This window comes from Silurus meridionalis, chromosome 28, assembly GCF_014805685.1.
Source record: "Silurus meridionalis isolate SWU-2019-XX chromosome 28, ASM1480568v1, whole genome shotgun sequence".
NCBI classification, from domain to species: Eukaryota; Metazoa; Chordata; class Actinopteri; order Siluriformes; family Siluridae; genus Silurus; species Silurus meridionalis.
The window spans coordinates 13,086,913-13,101,964 of record NC_060911.1 but is presented as its reverse complement, the minus strand read 5'-3'; the positions used below and the strand labels follow the sequence as shown (position 1 = coordinate 13,101,964).

At 42.0% G+C, this 15,052-nt stretch overlaps 1 protein-coding gene across 8 annotated transcripts in view; it reads right to left on the bottom strand.

The window, feature by feature from the left end:
* The window catches only part of LOC124381266 (sodium/potassium/calcium exchanger 2-like), a 64,674-nt gene that overhangs the window by 2,627 nt on the left and 46,995 nt on the right, over positions 1-15,052 (bottom strand). For all 8 annotated transcript variants that reach the window (XM_046842722.1, XM_046842723.1, XM_046842725.1 and 5 more), the window contains 3 exons: positions 14,695-14,777; positions 5,272-5,406; positions 4,080-4,169 (listed from right to left, as the gene is read on the bottom strand). In XM_046842722.1, coding sequence (XP_046698678.1) covers positions 4,080-4,169; positions 5,272-5,406; positions 14,695-14,777 — 308 coding nt within the window. The remainder of the gene's footprint in view (positions 1-4,079; positions 4,170-5,271; positions 5,407-14,694; positions 14,778-15,052) is intronic.

Sequence of the window (15,052 nt, the reverse complement as noted above, 5' to 3'; positions counted from 1 at the left end):
AGGTCTACTTTTATCACGGAGATGGTGTTTTACACCTCTCCCTTTGTCTCATTTAACCATGTCTTCTTTTGAATTTCATGCAGTTTCAGTTACCTCTCCAATCAACCTTTTCATCATTGTCATCTACAGCCCTCCTGGTCCCCTTGGAGACTTCCTAGAAGAGATGGACATGCTCCTCAGTACTTTCCCCTCTGACAGCACCCCTCTGACAGTTCTTGGTGACTTCAACCTCCCATCCGACAAACTTCAGTCATCTTGCCTCTTGCCTTTTCTGAATACCTTCTCCTTGACATTTAACAGCTGCCCTCCAACACACAAGGGAGGAAATGTCCGGGACCTGGTTTTCACCCACCCTACTCCAGCTACAGACATGCCTGCCACTCCACGTCCAATCTCTGATCATCACCTGGTTTCCTTTTTAATCACTCTTCCTATTCAACCTAAAAATAATTTACATGTCTCTCCTATCCGTCCTAACCTTCACTCTCTCTCTCCCTCCACTGTAACTTCCTGTACTCTTTCATCTCTTCCTGACCCTGACTCCTTTTCCTCTCTACCCTTAGACATTGCTACGGACTCCTTCCTCTCATCCCTTTCCTCAACCATGGACCTCCTTTGCCCCTTGACTATAAGACCCAAGAAGTCTTCATGTCCAACACCGTGGCTGTCAGAAGTTTTGCGCAGCAGTCGACGAGAGCTCAGATCTGCAGAGAGGAAGTGGAAAAAATCACAACTTGATGTAGACCTCTTATCTTACCGTGCACTCCTGACCAAATTTTCTTTGCAGGTGACTTCAGCCAAAACTGCCTTCTACAAAGAAAAGCTTGAGGCCTCTGCTCAAGATCCTCGTAAGCTTCACAACATCTTCTCTTCTCTACTCAACCCCCCTTCTGCACCTGCTCCATCCTCCCTGACTGCTAATGACTTTGCCTCCTTCTATGATGAGAAGATTAAGAGAATCTGCCAGACCTTCACTTCCTCTCCAACAATGACTACACAACACAGCCAACAATCCACTACGTCTCTGTCAAGCTTCTCAACCTTAACAGAAGATGAGATACTGCAAGTCATCCGATCTTGCAATCCCACCACCTGTCCTCTGGATCCAATCCCTTCAACTACGCTCCAGACCATCACGCAAGATCTCCTGCCCTTCATCTCCACAATCATCAATGGGTCATTAACATCTGGCTATGTACCAACTACCTTCAAGCAAGCAAGGGTCATTCCTATCTTGAAGAAACCTGCTCTGGATCCATCAGACATCAACAACTACAGACCGGTATCATTTCTCTCCTTTCTTTCTAAATCTCTGGAACGCACTGTTTTTAACCAACTGTCTGTCTATCTCTCACAGAACAACCTCCATGATCCGAACCAGTCTGGGTTCAAAGCGGCACATTCCACAGAGACGGCCCTTTGGCTGTTTCTGAGAAAATGCATGCTGCTCGGTCAGCCAAGCTGTCATCTGTACTTATCTTCTGGACCTTTCAGCAGCATTTGACACAGTCAACCACAAGACACTTTTGTCAACCCTCAAGAGCCTTGGTATCTGCGGAACAGCACGGAAATGGTTTGCTTCCTACCTGGAAGGTCGCTCATACCAGGTAACATGGAGGGGATCCACATCTGCCCCGTGCAGACTCACCACTGGTGTCCCACAAGGCTCTGTACTTGGTCCCCTCCTTTTCTCCCTCTATACCCACTCCATTGGTGAAGTCATATCCTCACATGGGTTTTCTTATCACTGCTATGCAGATGACACTCAACTCATCTTTTCTTTCCCTCCATCAGACACCACAGCTTCCGCTCGGATCTCAGCATGCTTGTCAGACATATCTTTATGGATGAGTGCTCACCAACTAAAACTCAACCCCAGCAAAACAGAACTGCTGGTCATCCCAGGTGATTCATCTCCAGGTCAAGATCTCCAAATAACACTTCATGACTCTCTGCTCTCCCTTCAGCCACTGCTCGTAACCTTGGGGTAACTATGGACAATGAACTGTCTTTTTTCCCACATGTCGCTAATGTTGCTCGTTCTTGTCGATTTCTTCTCTATAACATCCGAAGGATTCGACAATTTCTGTCCATACAGGCTGCCCAGTGCTTGTTCAGTCTCTTGTCATTTCAAGACTTGACTACTGCAACTCTCTGCTGGCAGGTCTTCCCTGAACGCTATTCGTCCACTGCAAATGATCCAAAAGCAGCTGCACGACTTGTGTTCAATCAGCCCAAGTTTTCCACACCACCCCACTGCTGCGCTCCCTTCACTGGCTTCCAGTAGCTGCACGTATCAGATTCAAAACACTGATGCTTGCCTACAAGGCCAAAAATGGACCAGCACCATCTTACCTCAGTGACCTCATCACATCTCGCACTGCACCACGCTGTCTGAGATCCTCCAGCACTGCTCGACTGGTACCACCTTCTCTCAGAATGAGAGGTAAGTACACTTCAAGGCTCTTCTCTGTTCTGGCACCGAGGTGGTGGAATTACCTTCCCCTAGATGTCCGTACAGCAGAGTCCCTGACTATCTTCAAACGACGACTGAAAACCTACCTCTTCCTGAAATACCTAAATTAGCACTTTCCAAGTTTGTAGAATTCGAGTTATATTTATATTAAGTTTGTAATCTTGCGTACCAGTGTAGATTTATTCATTACTAGAGACTCAAAGCACTTTTGTACATCGCTCTGGATAAGGCGTCTGCTTAATGCCACAAATGTAAATGTTGGATGTGGTTTCTAGAGCATAAAATAACCACAATGCACATAAAATAAATGGTGTACGAAGTGCACAAACCATGTAGTTGAGTAAAAGTAGAGATCCACTAAAATATGACCCCAGTAAAAGTGTCCCTTTAAACTTTCACTTGAGTAAAGGCACAAAAATATTTGCCTTCAAATGTACCTTAAGAATCCAAAGTACTAGGATTTATGTTTATAATGTTTCCTCATTTGAGTCTGGTTCCTCTCAAGGTTTCTTTCTCATAACATCTAAGGGAGTTTTTCCTTGTCACAGTCACCATGGCTGCTCATCAGGGATAAATACACACCGTTCACCTTCACTGTTAATTTCTGCTTTGAGACAATGTCTGTTGTGAAAAGCGCTATAGAAATAAACTTGACTTTACTTAATGTTTATCGTTTTTGTCTCGAGACTCTTTGCTTATCAGTTTATGTGAAAAGACTCTAATGTAAATGTGCCTGAAACTTTCATTTCAACAACTTCAAAAATATCACACAAATAAGGTCACGGGTGTTGTGGCGAGTTCGAGTCTGGAGATTCTTCCATCATTTATTCCTCTCTAAAAATGTTCTGCTTGCTGTTGAACTGACGTTGACCTGTACAAGTTTAAAAACTGAACGTACGCTCGACCCTGATCGATGACTTGCTGCATGTTTGACCAGTGATTTTGCGAAATGTAGTCGAGTTAAAACTTAAGTTAAAGTGAAAGTCTCCCCAAATAGAAGTACAGATATGTGCAAAAAGCTTCTAAAGTACAGTAATGAATTGACTTCCTTATTGTCCACCACCGCAGAAAACAAACTCCCCAAAGCGAGCCAGATTACAGTTATTAGTTATTCCTGCTGCTTCACAACTTTACAAACTGCCAAACTTTCCTCCCCAGACACGTCGGCCCACACTCGGTTGCTAACAAAGGAGAAAAGAAACAAGACGTCAATAAGTTGCTCATAAAGCCAAATTAAATCTTTGAGTCATTCTTCTATGCAGCAATGAGTCATAAAGCAGCACCGGCTATTTTTTTTGGCAGCTGCAGGAGGAGTGTTGCTGATGCAGCTGATGTCATTTTCTCGAATTAGTCGATAACTTCGGTACGAACCTGGAGAAAGAAAAAATTCTCATACTTCACTTGATCTGCTTTTTACTGCAGCCTTCTGGAAGGGTCTTTTTTGTGTCTTGTATAGCATTGTGTAGATACTGTGTATTTAGGTGTGTAGATACTGTGTGTTTATGTGTTCTGATTCAATATGAGGCAACACTTGTGCTATGTTTTGACTGCAGCATGTTTGTATTTTGTCTCGTGTGCTGTGTGTTTAGTTTTTGTCCTGCACCTGGTGAGCCAACCACACCATCAGGTACGAGAAGCAAGCAATCCAGCAGATGGCGCCCAGGAACGTGATGGGAAAAAACTTCTTCGACGTCTGCAATAATAAACAAAAAATGATAATTAATGTTCAGTTTCAGTATTTTCATAAATACCTTTTGGATCAACGTCGGATCGTGGAACGTGATAAAGGTGGTTTAGGAACTATAATAAGGTTTAATAGATAGCCGGATTCACAGCTGGTAAGCTTAGCTAAAACTTCCGCTAAAGGTTTTCTAGAAATTAAAAAGATATAAAGGTTTTTGACTATGATAAACATATAGTTTTGTCTTCAAATCGACAGAACCGGTTTAGTTCTGGAATGTTCAAGTACTCAGGAGGTCCAGAGGAGTCAAACCTGGGGCAGAATTGAATAGTTGATTGTCTAATGGGTGACACTCAACGTAGGAATGGTAAGATTTAGCGATTTGCATTGGTGTGCCAACATAAAAGTTAAAACATTCAAAACAAGTTTTAAACAGAACGTGTGCTCGACCCTGATTGATGACTTTGACCGCTGGTTTTGCCAAATGTGGTTGACAGATTTTTTTACTTTAAAATGTATTAAAGCTAAAGTTCAAGACTGAGAATTTGTGACCGATATTTTCTACGTAGATCGATTTCTCCTCGCTAAACTGTTTCTCGAGCATGTTCTCTCAGCCACGCTGCTGCTACAGTACGTGAATATGACGTATCACAACACTACGGAGACAGCAGCATGTCCTGAGAGTCACATAGAATACAGATTAACATGGCAGAGGTAGAGCTGCATCTTAGAGGAGGTGGAACGGAAAAAAAAAATGCCATGGGCTAGAAGTTAGAAACACTTAAGTACATTTATGATTTGTGGTCTGTCTGAACTGAAGAAATAAATGTAAACTATCTGTTTGAATAGTATAGCATCGTATTTTTTTCCATCGAATCGCATTGCGTTAAATTGAAATCGGATGGCACTGAATCGTATGTAGGGGTAAATCACATTGGTAGCTGCTTCATCTGCATCTCAATATATGTACCGAGATGAAAATCTAATGGAGATGCGCATACAAAGCCTTGACTATGCTTATTTGCTCTACAGCGCCCCCTACAGATCATAAAGTTACACTGCATACTTTTAAGTGTTGGTTGTCAAAATGTAGCCTTCGTCAAAACACACTTACGGGCTTACGGGCGTCGGGCAGCGTGATCCACAGCGGGAAGACGATTGGGAGGAGGAAGAGGTATGTGAAGCGCTTACGGTTGCTCTCGGGCCATGACAGGGTCAGGGGCTGGTCTTCTTCTTCGTCTTCATCACCCTGGTTTGAATTAGATGAATTTATACTGTTATGTCGTACACACTCATACACACACACACACACACACTAATTAGAGTGGTGTAAATTCCCACTTGGATCACGTACACTTGTCTGAGCATGCCGCGTAACTGAGGTGTGTTCGGTTTTGTCAATTGTGCTCTCAGACACAAGCGAATCAATACAAAGTTCCTCCGACTGATCCCATATAACTTTATCATAAGTGGGTGTGGTTTCTTCCTGGAGGACACTGTTCCCCAGTTACAGGCACAAAGGTTCACAGATCTTTTCTCAATGATGTGTTACTAACCAAGTTACCTTCCCCCTTTCTGTACGACTCGGCTAAAAGAGATCCTGTACGAGCATGCAGCTGAACCTAGTAGTCACCTGGTTGGTTACCTGCTGTAACCTTGGTGATCAGAGCCAAAAAACACACACACTTACACCCACTCAGCCTCACATGCGAACGCATACACACTCACGTTTCCATTAACGTCTCTGACAGAAGGAATCGAGCATCATCAAAAATGGGTCAAGTGCCTGGTACAGGTGGCGCAAAGGCAAGTCTGACAGCGTGAACAGCTTCCCAGGAAAGATTTGTTTTTCTCTCTCATACACACACACTTCTCAGAAGGCCCTCATATATCACTATAGTGCCAGCCAGGTATGGAGTGCCGAATTAATATAGAAATAAATTAATATATAAATAATAAAATAAAAAAAATAAAAAAATCAATCAATTGCTTCTGAGCCAAAAACTGTTTAAAAGTTAAAACATGGCTTTCCCAGCAAAAACATTGACACATTGTCAGCGTGAAACTTTTCCTTCCGTCAGCAAACTGCGACAAAAAGTTGTGGAACAAAACAGATGGCGTGGCAGGACAAACTTGGGCTGATTACATCTGTGATGATGAAGCCAGTCTGAAATTGATCTGCAAGCTGCTAATAACTGTCTGAAGTTTACGAAGACAAGTTTGCTGCTGCGAATGTTCGCTCTTTCTGTGAACACAAATGAATATGTGTACATACATTATATAGACAAACGTACTGGGACACCTGACTCTTCCAGCCATATGTGGATAACTGGATGGTTCCACATTAACAGCCTAATGATCCATGACTATGAGACTGGATTTGGATTGTAATTATTATTAACAGTCTGCTTCAATGGTTCAGGACCACAGGTTGCGTGAACAGCGCTCATCACTGAACACCTCATCACTGAACACCTTAACACTGATGGAACTGTAATGAATGGACATTCGTGTTGAGGATGAGGACGGCATTATCTGTGTAGAGCTGCAGTAAGACAATGTCCATTGTTAAAAGTGCTCTACAAATAAAAATGAATGGCCTGCTATGAAGCAAATCTCCACAAGCACACACTAAAATCTAGTGATACATCTTCCTAGAAGAGTGGACTAAATGTATCAAAGTGTCATAGTTCAACCTGAGAGTGCTAGTCTATAATTATGCATTATTATATGTAAGAAACATAATTATACCATAAATGATACTACGTATGAGGATATTTAACTGTGTGTATATGAATATAGTTGGTTTATCTGATGTTCACCACCACTGCTTGTCCTGTTTACAAAATCAGATCCAGATTTCTCTGAGGTCTTGCTGAATTCAATCGAAATGGACATTTGGTGTCACCCAGATGAGGATGAGGTTCCCTTTTGTGTCTGGTTCCTCTCAAGGTTTCTTCCTCATACCATTTCAGGAAGTTTTTTTCTCTCTCTCTCTTATCCGTCCTAACCTCCACTCCATCTCCTCCTCTGTAGCTTCCTGTACTCTTTTATCTCTCCCCGATCTTAACTCCTTTTCCTCTCCTCTCTCTACTCAACCATGGACCTCCTCTGCCCCTTGACCACTAAACCCAAGAAGACTACTTGTCCCATCACCTGGCTGTTAGAACTGGCTGTCTGAATTTAGATCAGCAGAGAGGAAGCAGAAAAACCTGAACCTCGCATCATACCGTGCACTCCTGACCAAATTTTCTTTAGATGTGACTTCTGCTAAGAAAAAGCTCGAGGCCTCTGCACAAAATCCTCGTAAGCTCCACAACTACTTAACCCCCCTGCTCCTTACCACTGGTTTTCTTACCACTGCTATGCTGATGACACTCAACTCATCTTTTCTTTCCCTCTCTCTCAGATGCCACAGTTTCCACTCAGATCTCGGCATGCTTGACAGACATATCTTCATGGATGAGTGCTCATCAACTAAAACACAACCCCAGCAAAACAGAACTGCTGGTCATCCCAGGTGATTCATCTCCAGGTCAAGTTCTCTGATTAACTCTTCATGACCCTCTTCTCTCCCCTTCAGACACTGCACGCAACCTTGGGGTGACCATGGACAATCAACTGTCCTTCTCGTCACAAGGATTCGACAATTTCTGTCCACACAGGTTGCCCAGGTGCTTGTTCAGACACTTGTCATTTTGAGACTGGACTACTGCAACTCTCTGCTGGCAGGTCTTCCTCTGAATGCTATCGTCCACTGCAAATGGACAAAGCACTCAAAAACACAAAACGTTGCACTTTACACTGACTGAATGTTTGAGTGGGTTATTTATAGCGAGTGTGTGAGGTGCACTCAATGAACGTTTCTTGGGAGTTGTAGTCAGAGGCTGATTTTGGTTTTTGACAAAGGCAACAAACTTAGGACCATAAGCTTTGTTACTGGCAAAGAAAGAAGCTTTATATTTGATACATTTACTTTACAGCACAGGGTAAACCATGATACAGGACCGGAGCTTGAACCCTGACCTTCCGATCAGCAACAGTCATTTGCAATAAAATAGCTTGTGTTATACTTTCATTTTCTAGTTGATCACACAATCACAAAAAAGCTAGCTAACTATCTAACCTTTCCAGGTTGTGGTTCTTCCCAAAATTGTTACCCAAAATTTAAAGACACACAATCGTAAAGGATGCCTTTGGATGCTCTAGCATGACGTTTTCCCTTTACTTGATCTAGGAGACAAAACTGTTTCAGCATGACAGTACATCCTTAGACAAATCCAGCTTCATGAAGAGCTTTCCATGGGATAGAGTGGAAGATCTTCTGCTATAAAGCTTCAACTCTCAAACACCTTTGGGATAAATTTTAACACTGACTGCATGCCAGGACCCCTCACATCACCCACATCACCTGACTTTACTAACTAGCTGAATAAATGTCCACAAATTTCCACAAGCACACTCCAAAATCCAGTGGAGCATCTTCCCAGATGATAGGAGTTTATTATAACAGTAAATGGGGACTTGGCGCTGTAAATGGCCATTTCGATTCGTCATCATTTGTGTTGAGAAGACCACCAAAAGTTTGTGAGCACAAATTTCAAGCTGGAGAGTAGTTCTCATTTGGACAGAGATCCTGAATTATGGGTAACATTATGACCCTGAACCTTTCTGAACCTTTCTTTCTATTACCCATAATATATTGCTACTCAGCCTTTTAGCGTTTATGAACTTCAGACCTGGGTCTAGATGGGTTTTTGTATATATGTGTGTGTGTGTGTGTGTGTGCGTGTGTTTGCATGTAATGTATATACAATACTTCGAACAGACATAACTTCATGGTCACCAATCAGCCATAACATTATGACCACCTGCCTTATATTGTGCCGGTCCCCCTTTTGCTGCCAAAACAGTCGTGACCCGTAGAGCATCAACAGCATGAACTTCATCAGCAGTTTGACCTACAGGAGCTCGTCTATTGGATCGGCCCACACAGACCAGCCTTCGCTCCCCACGTGCATTAATGCGCCTCATGACCCTGTCGAGCCCCACTACCCTGTCGCCGGTTCACCACTGTTCCTTCCTTGGAGCACTCTTGATAGATACTGACCACTGCAGACCAGGAACATCCCACAAGAGCTGGAGGTTTGTCGTCTAGCCATCACTTTTTGTCAAACTCGCTCAAATCCTTACACTTGCCCATTTTTTCCTGCTTCTAACACGTCAACTTTGGGGACAAAATGTTCACTTGCTGCTCAATAAATAAATCCACCCACTAACAGTTGCCCTTATGAAGAGATAATCAGTTATTCACTCACCGGTCATAATATTATAATGTCATAATGTTATGCCTGATCTGTGTGTGTGTGTGTGTGTGTGTGTGTGTGTGTGTGTGTGTGTGTGTGTGTGTGTTTAAAACCAGGTTACACTCAGGTTTGTGAATATTGTGTGCATTAGTTATGCATGGCATGGTGTACATGAAAGGGTGCACACTGATGTTGTTTTCAGCAGCAGCTCATTAAGGAAACTGCTGAATCAGAACAGCTTTTGTGTGTGTGTGTGTGTGTGTGTGTGTGTGTGTGTGTGTGTGTGTGTGTGTGTGTGTGTGTGTGAGAGATCCATCCTTAACACCCTCCCAGGTGATCAGTAGCTCCTGGTTAGCGTGAGATGGGAAAAGCATCCAGGATTATGCGCTGGACCAGGGGACCAGGAGTAAAAACACACCAGCAAGAGAGTCACATATAAAAAAAAAAAACGAGCAGCAATCTATTCTTTCATCTAACCTTATTGTTAAAAACGCTTTACAAATAAAATTGAATAGATAAAAAAAAAACCAGGAAAAAAATTCTGTTACAAACTAATTAAATATAGAATTATAAATATAAATAAAAAATTATAATGGGCAGAAATAAAAAATAATTTGTTTGTGCAGCGACGAATCTGAAAACTTGGGTGTTAACGAACGTGAATCAGGCGCTATTTTCGAGATCGTTTTTCACTCCTCCCTGCGGTGACGGAGGCGTGAGCTCGTTTCTTTGCCATTTTCAGGTAAAAATAACTGCAATTCGAGGTGTTGGCTTTTAAATTGACCTTGAGCTCATGTGGTATTTGTGGGTGGGTGGGTGTGTGAGTGTGTAACAGAGTGTGATCGGGGCCAGTGAGCAGGAGGAGTGGTGTAATTATCGAGCAGGAACACTCGCGTCGCTCACAGGTGCCGAGCCAGCACCACTGCTTTCTGCCAGACGCACACAGGTACATCGTGGAACAGCCGTGAGCATGGGGCCGCCCAAGATAGATCCGGCGGGAGTTTATCAGAGGAGACAGCAAAGTGTCAGCAAAATCGCTTTCTTTTAAACACACACACACGAGTTCAGAAGCATGTCGGAGATAACAGTGAGGAACTTAATGGCCTCAACATGCAGGAAATATACGACTAGGAATCTTATGAAGTAAAAACTGCTAAAGAATTAGCAATTAGAAACTTTTAACCCATTTACACCCTCGACCACTAGCTATCTCGCAGAACGCTCTTTTCCCAAATCCCATATATAATGGTTTCCATGTCTAATCTTTTCTCTTTGGGACGGTATGTATACAATCATGTACAAGTGTTATAATCAAATCTAGTCATTTACTGTGCTGGACTGATACTGTAATTCTATTTGCTAATTCAAGATCCCTTTTTGAAAGATTGCTTTTACGTTGTCTTTCAGATTTTGCGTAATGTCCTAGTTAGTCCACGTTCTGACAGATTATTTGTGCCTCATTTGGGTCACAGTGTGCATAAAGAACTGTAGATCTTCAGAAAACATACTCTAACCTTTCTGCACTAATCTAAGTACTAATTACCTAAACACTGAATTATGAATGGTTTAGGATTTCTAAGTAGCTCATTGGTTAAGATGTTGGACTTCTGATCAGAAAGTCATTAGTTCAAATCCTAGAACTACTAAGCTGCCACTGCTGGGCCCTTGAGCAAGGCCCTTAACCCTCAACCGCTCAGTTATATGAATGACATACTGTAACTGAAAACTGGCAACATTTAATCCATTTCAAGGTAAAAGTCACCAATATGACTTGACTCAAAGTCTCTGATAATCTGATTTTAAAGTACTTGAGTATTTGACTCATATGAGATGCACTAGTACTCAAGACACATGTTGGTGAAAAGGCCAAAACAGTTGATTTGTAAGGTTTTATTTGCTAATTCAAATTGTTACCCTGAACACTGCATTTACCATCAAAACCAACAGCATCTTCAACATGTAAAATTAATAAAACATCAAACAAGTCGATCAAAAAAAGAAAGTAGTTCAGCGATCTTTCCAAACGGAGGGATGTTCAATTCAACAAATAAACTTACAGTCATGTTCAAATTAAAACAACCGTTAGTATTCAATGTGTGTGTGTGTGTGTGTGTGTGCATGTGCGTATGTGTGTGTGTGGAGTAAATAAATGATAAGGAATGGATTTGTGTTGTGTGTGTGTGTGTGTGTGTGTGTGTGTGTGTGTGTGTGTGTGTGTGTGTGTGTGTGTACGTGTCAATTAATTATGCCGACTTCCTGTTTTACAATCCATACTCATTCTGATTCCTCTGTGCGTGTGTGTGTGTGTGTGTGTGTGTGTGTGTGTGTGTGTGTGTGTGTGTGTGTGTGTGTCATTTACTCATACTGACCTATTGTTTTACCATCCAGACTCATTCTGATTCCTCTTTTCTGTGTTTTGTGTGTGTGTGTGTGTGTGTGTGTGTGTGTGTGTGTGTGTGTGTGTGTGTGTGTGTGTGTGAGTAAATTAATGATCGAGAATCTGTTTGTGTTGTGCATTTGTCTGTGTGTAGAGTAAATTAAATATATTGTAAAATATATGGTGTGTGTGTGTGTGTTTGTGTGTGTGGTAAATGAATGATAGGAATGTGTTTGTGTGGTTATGTGTGTTTAGAGGCAAATTATACTGTAAAATATATGTTGTATGTGTGTAGTAAATAAATAAAAGGAATGTGTTTGTGTTGTGTGTGTGTGTGTGTGTGTGTGTGTGTGTGTGTGTGTGTGTGTGTAGAGTAAATTAATTATACTACAGAATATATGGTGTGTGTGTGTATGTGTGTCATTTAATCATACTTACTTCCTGTTTTACCATACAGACTCATTCTGATGTGTGTGTGTGTGTGTGTGTGTGTGTGTCAGGCTGTATAATCCAATGCTGATCTTAAGAGAGCTAGAATAAAGTGTGTGTTTTCAGGCCCTCGGTGACCCGGTTGTCACGGTGACATTGAGAGGGCAGTGTTCCTTTCGGCACGCAAGCTGTGCCATCTGTTCGCGGCACCGTGCTGAGCCAACAGGGGGCAGGAGGTGGTCGGCATTTCATCAACCAAACAAGAGGAAAGCTAGGGCCTGTGTGTGTGTGTGTGTGTGTGTGTGTGTGTGTGTGTGTGTGTGTGTGCGAGTGTGTGGTACAGTACGAAGGTTATATAAATATATATAATATCCCTCATTACCTTCTCCTATAATATGTTGTCAACGCATCATGTGAAAAACAACATGTAAAATAAAACGTCTGAACTTTACGTGACGTGAAAGAAAGTCACGTGATATTTATCGAGTCCGACACGTGAGCTACAAAATGTGTGAGTGTTGCATATTGTTGTCTTCCCAGAGTAGTAATTTAAAACAAAATAATCATTTCTGACCTCTACTTTATGTGCTATGCAAAGGGTTGCCAAATCTGCACCAAAACCTCCAATGTAGTGTATTCAAAAGACAAGTATCGTTTTTGAGGACTGATTGTGGAATGGGATGTTGAAAAAAAAAGAACATAGTAGCATGGACAGGGCAGAGGTAAGGAGTGTGATTACACAGCAGAAATTGCATTTTCGTCCAGAGCCCTATTGGTTTGTTTGGGTGTGGGAACAAGAACCTGTTGTGTAGAAATGGATCCAGTTCAGGTCAAGTCACAAATGATTTGAGTACAGATCTAAGAGGAGCTGTGGAATCCTACTTTGTGCAAAAGTTTCTGTTTCAGCCTCATGGTCTGTTGAAGAAGCTTATCGAGGTACGAGAGCACAGACGATGAAAGACGCCATGAAAAGCAGCCGCTGTTTTAGCATTCACTTTAGACATTATTCTTAATGCTGGAGATATCGATTTCTAAACAGTCTGGCATAGATTCTGTAGTGTATTATGATACAGATGTCGATCAGGAGATCCTTCAGCACCGTCCGGGATGCCTTGAGACGTGGCCAAATGTATTCCAAAACCACATAAATATCTCAGAGACGGACCTGCACACAGCTCTGTCCACCAACACTCAGGTCACTGAAGGTTTTTAAGACCATATTTAACATCTAAAATAATGATTTAAATTCCAACTATAACATGCGTTAGGTTACAATCTCTAATGTTTTCCACGCGTTTAGATTTAGTTAGAAAATGTATATTTTTCTCTCCGTTTCAGACTTCCGTCCAAACTGAGACGGCGTTTTCAATCAACAGAAATGTAGCTGTCCGTGTGACAGTGTGGACCGTGTGTGAAAACGGAAGCTTTCGGGAAAGATGGCGCGTTTTTAGTCGTGGCCGCGACGTTTCAAAAAGCTAGAAAGTAAATATAAAGGGCAGACGGAAATGATGCGGGTCGAATCATCTTACGAATTTGCTCATGCGCAGTACGTGGGCGTTTTCAGATGATTCAGTGTGGATGAGCAACTTTTGGGAAACGATTGAAAACGAAAGGGTGGACACGGAGCGTTCGAATTTATCCGGATTTAAGTTTTTTACACATTCCTAATTTTATTTTTAAGAATTTTTAAATAGTGTTAAAACACAAATATTTTCCAATTCTCTGTGTGTGTGTGTCCCTCCCCCCACCCTCCTCCCCCAATACTAATCCAGACTTGAAAACTACATTGATCAAATTCCATAAGTTTGCAAACTTTTCCAAAATGCATAGGAACCCTGTTAAGGCAGACATTTTGTCACGATGTCAAGCACTTCTTAAAAAGTCTGTCTTCTAATTGTCCTTGTAAGTGCAATCGAATTAATTTCTTCTCTTCTGTCAGTCATTGTGGAATTAAATAATCAGCAATTAAATCTACATGTATAGATTTGAGGGACGGATGCGGGTTGCGAGCTCTGACTAGTGAGCGCTCTGACCATCCGGTCAAAGGACAGTGAAAGTGTCGATGTTATTGTACGCCTGCCAGGTGGCCCCGGTGTCGCCAACTTGAAATCTGATTGGTCAAGCTGACATTCGGTTCAATTAGAACAATTAAGATGTTACAAATTGAAAGCCAAGCGATCTCTTTTTATTATATACAGAAGTACAGATGGTCTTTATTGACTGTCTTTACTGCTAAATGTCTCCTGATACTAAATCCAGTACATCCGTTGGAATATGTCCCAGACGTCCCAGTCAATGTTGCAAGGTCAGTTTTTTTTTTGTGCAGGATTCAGCAACATTACAGATGAAAAATGCTAAAGAGTCTTTTTGAAAAGTGTGTGTGTGTGTGTGTATGCATATGTATGTGAGTGTTGTACTGACTCACAGCGTCACCCTCTTGGCCCGCAGAGCCATTCAGAGGAGGAGAAACTTCCACCTCCACGCTGGAGCTATTCGGAAGGTTCTTATCTAAAATAAACACAAAACACTGTTAGAGCACAGTCATCTGCAGGAGGTGTGTGTGTGTGTGTGTGTGTGTGTGTGTGTGTGTGTGTGTGTGTGTACGTACATGTAAAAATAAGTCTGAACATTCATAATGCGGTCGGACAGAACATCAAAGAAAGTGTGCGTGAATGGCGCAGTGCCATTTGAGTTGTGTTAAGATGCTAATATGGTAATGTGGCTCTGTTAGCATAATTGGTGTGTGGAAATAAGAGAGGCGCGTGTGTGATTGTGTGTGCGTG